The following is a 10,147-nucleotide window of genomic DNA, read 5'->3' on the forward strand; positions in this document are numbered from 1 at the left end:
CCCGTAGATAACATATTAACATAGAGTTGAATGAGCCATTTAAAATAAATTTAAAAGAGTTAGCTTTTGGAATCGAAGACCGATTATCGGGCAGGAATGGTGCATGTGATGGATAAATCCCCATACCTTCCATTCTTGTTACCAGGTAGCGAGTCTAGATTTCTGGTTAATTACGGGTCCTAGATCCCATATCTAGGTGGCGACTCTGTCAGTCTCTTTTATGTGGAATTCGGATTGCCTTAGTGATCCCAAGTTCACATAAAAGACGAATCTAAATCAACACTAAGAAGCACACGCCAATCGCGTGGGTATTAGAGACCAAGAGAGTGCATGGCGGCTCGCGCCCCACCCCTCTCGCGGGATCGTGTCCCACAACCACGCACGTGCGATGTGGATGCGAAAAAATCAATAAGTGATTAAGGGTTATCTATGAAGTGCTTGAGCACTGAATACCTTCTAAGTGACTGTGCCCGTCTTAAAATCTGCCCAGCCCAAGCCGGACAGAATATGACGCGTTCGATAAAAGACAAAAGTCTGCCCTGCCCAAGCCGGACAGAATATGACGCGTTTCATAAAAAGACAAAAATCTGCCCGTCCCAAGCCGTCCAGAATATGACGCGTCCGCAAGAAGACAAAAATCTGCCCGGCCCAAAGCGGACAGAATATGACTCATCCGCAAAAAGATAAAAATCTGCCCGGCCCAAGTTCGACAGAATATGATGCGTTTCATAAAACGACTAAAATCTGCCCGGCCCAAGCCGAACAGAATATGACGCGTTTAATAAAACGACAAAAATCTGCCCGGCCCAAGCCGGACAGAATATGACGCGTCCGCAAAACGACAAAAATCTGCTCGTCCAGAGCCGGACAGAATATGACGCGTCCGCAAAACGACAAAAAGCTGCCCGTCCAGAGTCGGACAAAATATGACGCGTCCGCAAAACGACAAAAATCTGCCCGGCCCAAGCCGGACAGAATATGAGGCATCCGCTAGAAGACAAAAATCTGCCCGGCCCAAGCCGGACAGAATATGACACGTCCGCTAGAAGACAAAAATCTGCCCGTCCCAAGCCGGACAGAATATGACGCGTCCTCTAAAAAGACAAAAATTTGTCCGGCCTGGCCGGACAGATTTTTGCACTTCAATTTCTGGTCGTTCCAGGCCGGACAGACGACCTGGCAAGACATATTTTACACTTCAACTTCTGGCCGTCCTAGGCCGGACAGATTTTACACTTCAACTTCTGGCCGTCCCAGGCCGGACAGACGGCTTGGCCGGACATATTTTACGCTTCAACCTCTGGTCGTCCCGGGCCACCCAGATGGCTTGGCCGGACAAATTTCACTCCTAGTTTCTGCCCGTCCCAGGCCGCCCAGATGGCTTGGCTGGACAAATTTCACTCCGAGTTTCTGCCCCTCCCTGGCCGCCCCGATGGCTTGGCCGGACAGAGTTTATTCCAAGTTTCTGGCCGTCCCAGGCCGACCAAATGGCTTGGCTGGACAGATCATTTCACTTCATTTTTCCAGCCGCTTCGGAGCACAGCCTCCTACTTCCCCAAATCACCACAATGACATGGAGAACTGGGGGCCAACTGATGGGGTATGAAAAGCAACGACCAATTAGCTGTCGACACGTGGCCCTTAAAGGGCCCACCACGAATTCGGCACTTGCCCAGGGGTAGTCTGGTAATCTGCCAAGAGCAGGTGAACCTAAACCCACAAAAGGGCTGACACCTGTCCTGGGGTAGGTAATCCAACCACCCTTAGACTCCCCCTATATAAGGCCTCTCAAGACTCAAAGCAGATGATAATAACTTCTGAACCACCACTCTTAAAGTTTAGGCTCTGCACTTCTGCTCATATTGATTTGAGTGTCGAAGGGCCCGTCCGGAGCAACAACTCCGGGTTGGTCTTCTGACCTTGTGCGCTCTTGTGCAGGACTCAGTTCTTTCAGTTCAGCTCCTTGGGCCCGTCAGATCAGCACCTATGTCACTGCCGTATCTATTACCAATTTTAGGCCTAGCACTAATGAAGGTTTAATTGGAAAAACAGATAAGAAATTCAGATCTGAAATTTATAATGCCTGATTCTCTAGATCAGAGATGAGAACAAGAAGATAAAGTGTTATGAATCTAAGATTAGTGATGCTTGAGTTAGGGTTTCAGGAAGAAGCTAGGACCTGATCTAAGATTTCAAAAGCATGATTAAAGAAATAGGGCTGAGATAGAAGAAGAAGAAGAAGAAACAATGATGTTCAGGTGAGGAAACTGGCCGGAATTAGCCAGAGCTCCGGCGGAATCGCCGGAGAAAATGACTAAACAAAGATAAAACTCTAGTTCCCTCTCTCTCCCCTTCTCTAATTTTTAGGTCTGAAAATGAGCTCCCTCTCCCAAAACCCCATTCTCGATCCCCTTTTATAAGTAGCTTAAAAATATTCATCCCCTTTTCTTTCTTGAACTACCATCTTTTGATAACCCACTCCACTTTAAAGCAAGCAATATATTATCCCAATTCCTTCCATGTACAACCCCACATTTACTAATGTACCTTAACATTTCTCAATACTAGAGGATGGCTCGAGTAATATAAAAACTGATATACTCACACTCCTTACGTCCTCAAATCGCCCCTGTTTAGTGCATTATGTCACTATTCCCTTTGTACAGGAGGGTAGTTGAAGGTAAAATGGGGTCTAATGAAAACCCTCTATGCTTGTCACCTTTTCCATCCCTTTAAACACTCGGTGTTTGATGTATATTACATGCTTACTATATATTACAAAAGAGGTCTACATAAAAAGTAGGAGAGAGAAATATCATGGTATACTTAACCCCTTCACATCATGGGTGCTCCCCATCTAGATGATTCACCTTCCTCTTTTCTTTAAAGAAATCACACACACTTATTCGGCTCATCTTATTAAGCAATTTTCATCGGATTTTTCTAATCTTTAACAGACACCTACTTGGGATCCTAACCTAACCTAGGGTGAAATTTAGGACACTAATTCAATGATTTAAAAGGGTTTTTATTCAAAAAGTTTACTTAGGGTTCGGTCAAAATGGGGTGTCTACAAGACGGCTCCTCCAACACACAAGGAAGCGGGGCCGGCCTTATCTTTACAGGACCTGACGACTTCATCGCCGAATACGCCATCCGATTCAGATTCCGCGCATCCAACAACGAAGCAGAATAAGAAGCCTTGATAGCGAGAATGAATCTAGCGGTAAAGGTGCTTGCGGACAAACTCAAGCCTTCAGTAACTCAAAGTTGGTCGTCAGTCAAGTGAAAGGTGAGTTTGAGGCCAGGGACTCAAGAATGGCTAAGTATTTGGCCAGAGTCCAGCGTATCGCGAAGAAATTTCAATGCTTCGAGGTAGAACGCATCCCTCGAGAAGAGAATGCAAAGGCAGATGCACTATCCCGACTGGCAATATCGGGATACTCGGTGTTAGGTCACATATGTGTGGAGCACATGAAGAGAGACGCCATTGAAATGGAAATTGAAGAGTTGATGCAAGTGGAGCAGGAACCGTGTTGGATGGACGAAATCATTCGATATCTTCAAGATGGAAAACTCCCGGAAGATGGGAAAGAAACACGCAAGGTGATGCAGAGGGCATCTCGCTTCAGCTATGATGGCAAGAACCTATACAAAAGATCCTACACTTGGCCATATCTGAAGTGTGTTCATCCCATTGATGCAGCATACTCCTTATGAGAAGTACATGAATGGATTTGTGGCGAACATCTTATAGGGAAGGCCTTGATCAGAAAAATCCTTCTGAGAGGGCTATATTGGCCTACCCTGAGGAAAGATGCCATGGATCTCGTTAAGAAGTGTAACACATGTCACAAGTTCGCCCCAACACTCGATCGACCAGCAGTGGCCCTGGCTCCAATCATCAGCCCAATACCATTTGCAATTTAGGGCATGGATATACTAGGACCCTTCCCCAGAGCACTGGGAGGTTGAAAGTTCATAGTGGTAGTAGTGGATTACTTCACCAAGTGGGTGGTGGCGGAACCCATAGTGGAAATCACAAAGCAAAATATCCAATCTTTCTTCTGAAAATCAGTAGTTTGTCAGTTCGGCGTCCCAAGGGTACTCATCACGGACAATGGAACCCAATTTGATAGTAAAAAATTTAGAACGTTCTGCACGGATCTTCAAATCGAGCAGCGGTTCACATCCGTGGCACACCCCCATACCAACGGCCAGACTGAAGTCACCAACCGAACCCTTCTTCAGGGGATCAAGAAAAAGCTCGATGAGAAGCCAGGCCGATGGGCCGATGAACTTTATCGTGTCCTGTGGGCTTATCGAACCACTCCGCAGGGCCCAACAGGAGAATCTCCATTTAATCTTACATTTGGGACCGAAGATGTTACCCCCATGGAGATTGGTGTGCCCTCCTTCCGCATACAACATTTCAACTAAGGACGGAACCACAAAGGCCTGAGGACAAACCTCGATCTCCTCGACGAACTCAGAGAAGACTCCAAACTTCGGGTCGAAGCTTATCAGCAAAGGATTTCTCGATATTACAATTCGAAGCTCCAACTAAGGGACCACAAAGTGGGGGACCTGGTACTAAGAAAAGCAGCTGTTTCACAGCCCCTCAAGGTTGGCAAACTCTCCCCGACCTAGGAGGGGCCATACAAAGTCTCACAGATCATCCGACCAAGCAGTTACAAGCTGGAGACCCTCGAAGGGCACTTGCTCCCCCACGCATGGAGTTCCAGGAACCTCAAGAAGTACTAGTAGTAGTGGAGCTCCTGTTCCCCCCAAACACCACAATGTTTTGTAATCAGGAATGAACTTGAAAAGAAAATCCATGTAAACACTCTTGATATCAATGAAATGGAGCAAGAGTCTCGACCACTATCGACTTCAAGAAGATAAATCTGAATATTCCAATTCGGATGAGTGAAAACCGATCACTTGCTAATACTCCCAAAAGTCGGAGGACTAACCGCGGGCTGGGAGAAAAAAGACATGATGATGGGTTAAATAAACGATAAACCCGAGTCCTTAACTCGCGTAGAGCGCAAACGTTCAACTTGGTTACACGTTTCAATCCCGGAAACGACCCGGGAAAAATGCCGAAACCAAGCTGGATGATACAAGGGAGTTGGGAACCCTGAGAAGCCAAAGCTTGGGGCAACTCGACAGTTGCTAACCCTTAGCTCCTAAGGGCCTAGTCATCCCATCATATAAGGTCATTGATATTCCGATCAGATCGACCGCCATCCTTTGAAGCATAGCCGATCTGATTGGAACCATCCTCCCGACCAAGCAAGGCAATTCAAGTAACCGGATCCAAACGAATAAAGAACCATATGTTCATTAACAAGTAAAGAAAGCCACAAGACTTAGAAAAAAATTCTAAGTCCCTTGGCCAAAGAGTAAAGAACATCCAATACGAAGGATAGCAAAATTACTCGGGATATCACGGTCAAGATTCCATTAAAATTTCTAGCATCCGTGAACCACACGGGAACGACCTATAAGGCCAAGATACACGATGTAATGTCTTCACACAACATGGCAACAGAAGAAGGAGAATGATAAGTCTAAGAAGCAGGAGCATCCTTATCACCGGAAACCAGGTTAGGAGTCTCATTGGTGACATATTCAGGAGCCCGAGCTACATCGTGTCTCCGGTCGGCATCCTCGGCAACAGGGTCATCGACCTGGTCAGCGGCAAGGCCAGCGTACAGACTCTCCCAAGAGATGTCATCGAGGTCAAGGCCGGCATCTGGATACTTCTTCAAGATGAGGTCCTTACAGGTATTAAAGGCCTCCGCATATGCAGTAGTAATAAGCTCGTAGAGTTCGGCCTGCTTCGCCTCCACAGCCTCCTTCTTAGCCAGATGCCCCAATGCCTGATCGCCCAACGCCCTTCGAATCCGCTCCTCCTTAGCGTTCTTCAAACGGACATTCTCTTCTGACAACTTCTTCCTTGCCTCCCTCGACACACTAAGCCTGAAAAGCAGCTCGTTATTATCTCTTTTAGCCTGATCCAGATCCTTCTAGACACTTGACAAAGTCTCAAAAAACATCATAAACTTCTTCTCCAAATCAGTCCAATAACAACTAAGCTGCTGACACAAACAAAGAGTTAGAAGTCGATCAAAACTATGAATATGTATACGTCGATCAGAAGAAGAAACCATAACAATCACCCGATAAATAGACACGAAACCGGCTCCGAAGGCCGTCTCTGGGACCTCCTTCTCGATGCGCTTGGCATCCTTCTCCAGTACACCCTTCCTGATATGCTCTCGAGCGATCATAGGATTCCCCAACTCCGTTTGGAGAATGGACCAATCAGGGTGGAACACTTTGTCCTTCTCCACCGGTGGCGTGGTCGGAGCTGAACTCTTCGCCGCGGTTCCAGCTGCAGCACCTGACGCCTTAACTCTTTCAGGATGAGTATCCTTATAAATCTTCTTTAAGACGGAAGGAGACTTACCAACTGTAGTCGACCTAACCCCTTTCCCTTTCTCCTGGGATGGACAATCGGAAAGCCCCTCCGGCTCCTTCCTCTTTTGAGTCTGTCCTACCTTGCTCGACATCACGCGTTTCAACATCTCTGCCTTCTTAGCAGCATGCATCACTGAAAACAAAGGAAAGGCAAAGAAACACAAGAAGTTAGATTACAAGACATGGCTAGCAGAAGCAAAAGAACTCTAAAAACAGACAAGCCCTAATACTGACGAGCCTAAGACACCTACTAGCTTGGGTCGTGGAACTGACGCCAATCTCTGCCAAAACATCATCACTACTATACTCTTTGTAATAAAGCGACCCTTTCTCCAGAAGGTACACCTCGAGAGCTTTGAAAGCCGCATCGTCATCACCTGATAACTCAGGCTTCTCCTCATCATCTTTGTGTCATGGGCGACCACACTAAAGGGACCTCCCATTTCTCGTCCGGACCAAGATTATCTGAACTCACATAGAAGAACCTATTCTTCCAACGATGGATTGAGGTTGACAAGACGATAAAAAGTTGATCTCAGAACGCTGGCTTATATATACCCAGTTATCCGAGCGGATCCTCTTTAGATGACAGCATTTGCGAAACAACTCCAATGAAGGCTCTTTCTTCAACTTTTCCCTCGTCACATATATGAAGCCGATGATAATTCTCCATGAGTTCGGAGCCAACTGAGACGACGCTAAACCATAGAAGTTTAACACTTCGGCCACGAAGGGGTTAACAGGGAACCTAAAGCCGGCCTTTAGAGAGTCCTCATATATACACACATCTACATTCTCATTAGGTGCACGGTCACTTTATTTTGCCGACCGCAAGCCAAACCGCTCTGGGATACAGTATCTATCCCTAATGAAGTCTAACTTAGACTCTGGCAGCCTACTTGATTCCTTAAGGGATGTTGTATGATCCTTAGCTTCGGCCTCCATCTGAGCCTCAGCGATGAGCTTAACAATCCGATCCACGGTGGACGAACTCGGAGCCTCCCGCACACGGCTCCTCAACTCGACATCAGAATATAATCCATTCCCTCACCAAGAGGGGACCTAATCAGGTTGCGACCTACGTTCAGATCGAAGATGGGCTCGTCGCCAATAACATCCACATCTTGATCGCTACCTTCATAAGGACCTGGGATAGTTTCCCTTTGACTCTGATCGGCCATAGTCTGGCCACTAATATCCCCATAAGTAGATCTAGTCCTCTCTGAGGAGCCAGACTCGGAGCTACTGGAAAAGAGGATTCCTCCGGAGACGAACCAGATCCGGACTTTACAGTCTACTCGGGTACTTGTACTACAGCTACCAGACATGAACGAAAAAATAAAAGCGAAAGGCTAAACTAGACAAGGAAGAGATTACCGATCGGAAGACCAAAAACCCCGAACTCAAGAGGAGAGAATGCGGCCGATCCAATCCGCCAGAAGAGAAACAAGTGGAGGATGCGAAAATAATGAAATGAAACTCAAAACATCTCCTCTGACGACCTTTCACATCCTCAAATGCCGCTCCGCCAGGTGTCCACGCGCGCCAAAGGCCATTAATGCTGACACGATTCACGAAGAAACGCGTCCTTCCACCTCGCCCGCTCTAAAAATCTCTATATGGCGAAGGACAAAAAACTACTGCATAAAGTAGTTTGTCTAAATTCCCTCATAATGGGACCGTCCAAAGTCAATCGCGATATGGCGCAAAGCCACAAAACGACAAAATCGCGATCGTCCAAAATGACAAAATTGCGATTGTCCAAGGCCGACCGCAATATGGAGCAAAGCCACAAAACGACAAAATTGTGATCGTCCAAGGCCAGTCGCGATATGGCATAAAGCCACAAAATGACAAAATTGCGATCATCCAAGGTCGGTCGCGATATGGCACAAAGCCACAAAATTACGATCGTCCAAAGCCGATCACGATATAAAGTAATGTCGCTAAACGACAAAACCACGATCGTCTAAGGCGGATCGTGATATGACGCGATGTAGCTAGGCGACAAAATTGCGATAGTCCAAGGCCGATCGCGATGTAACACAGAAACATGATCGTTTAAGGCCGATCCAAATTTTTGGCCGATCATAACCTTAGGCCGAACTCAATTTCTAGCCCCCTAATAAGACCTACCCTGGAGTGCGACGACCAGTTCAGCCCACCGGCACCGAAGAGTGACTTTTGAACTTCCCCAGGCTGTCAACATGACCTAAGAAACTGGGGAGACAACTGATAGGAACCCAAAATCGATTGTCCAACCAGAATGTGGCACATGTCCCCAAGTAAAATTCCCCAATAGTAAAATTCCCCAATTACCCTTCCCTGCAGAGGGTAATTAAGGACTTAACCCAAAAGAACAGAAATACAAATCCATGTTCCACCCAATCACATGGTGACAACTGTCAGAGAGTAGAAGGGTAAACCAACCACATCCACTTACTATAAATAGCCATTAATGGCTCAAAGGTAGGGGCCCGAAACCCAAGAAATTATTTTTCATAGCTATTTTCTGTTCTGTACAGCCTGTAGATGATGTCCTGTGCTGACTTAAGCATTGGAGGGCTCGTCTGGGGACTGTTTCCCGGGTTTGCCTTCTGACCGGGTGTTACCTTGCACAGTGTTCGTCTTGGTACAGAGCCGATTTCAGTGACCAATCAGATCAACTTCTACTCCAATATCCAATCATATCCCAGTCAGGTTTGCTCTTCTTGGATTGCCACCTCACATAACTGATTTTGACCATAACAAAACCCAACAACTACTTGATATTAAAATAATCCACGTCAACCAATCTAAAAAAAAGGGGCCACACGGGAGGGAGGTAAGGGTGTCAATTTTGGCTCGGGCTCGGAAGCTCGTTCGAGCTCGGCTCAGAAAAAGCTCGGCTCGAATCCTTAATGAGCCGGCTGGCCAGGCTCGTTAAGCTTAACGAGCCGAGCCGACTCATTAAGAATTTAATATATTTAAATATATATATATTATATATTAGTATATACACTAAAAGGGTTGTCCAGGGAGTGAAAGGGGGAGGCAAAATATGTCACTTCTTTTTTGGAACCCCATTTGTTACTTGGACCCCCCCCCCAGTGTAAAAGAGTAGTCAAATTACATTAGATAGGGCTGTCCAGGGAAGATGAGGGGTGTGAACTTAATATAACCCGAGCTCGATAAGGCTCGCGAGCCTGACCGAGCCCAAGCCGAGCCCGAGCCGCGCTTTTGAGCTTAACGAGCCGAGCACGGCTCGTTTACACCCCTAGAGGGAGGTGCTGAATTATAAATGATTAATAACACCAACTCTAATAGCTTAAGCTTTTCAAGCAATTGGCTGTTTCATTATTTAGAGATGCCAACCGGAAGGTCGTGAGTGCATTTAGGATCAAAATGTCACTCCTTGCTCGAGCCTAATGAAAGAAAAACCTAGAGATTGATCAAGGGCTTGAGATATTTTTATCTTTACACCTTGCCACCAACTTTGGGCTCCAACTTTGGGCTCTAGCCTTTATAACTCTGATGGATTCGGCCGGCCGAGATGGGTCGATGAATTAAAAATCATCAATGCTACCACCTACACTCATAGGGTCTGTTATTCTCCAACACTTGTTTTTGTTTACAAAAAATCTTTATACCTTCAATAAATTCATTTTTCTTATTTTTT

The 10,147-nt window shown here is 46.3% G+C and overlaps 1 protein-coding gene across 1 annotated transcript; it reads left to right on the forward strand.

The window, feature by feature from the left end:
* The first annotated feature begins 3,318 nt into the window (after positions 1-3,318).
* Positions 3,319-3,720, forward strand: LOC143853853 (uncharacterized). Its single transcript, XM_077363561.1, has one exon. The coding sequence runs from the start codon at positions 3,319-3,321 to the stop codon at positions 3,718-3,720; it is 402 nt and encodes a 133-aa protein (XP_077219676.1).
* The last annotated feature ends 6,427 nt before the right edge of the window (positions 3,721-10,147 follow it).

Source organism: Tasmannia lanceolata, unplaced genomic scaffold, assembly GCF_043159265.1.
Source record: "Tasmannia lanceolata isolate RefF3 unplaced genomic scaffold, GAP_Taslan_0.1 ptg000020l, whole genome shotgun sequence".
NCBI classification, from domain to species: domain Eukaryota; kingdom Viridiplantae; phylum Streptophyta; class Magnoliopsida; order Canellales; family Winteraceae; genus Tasmannia; species Tasmannia lanceolata.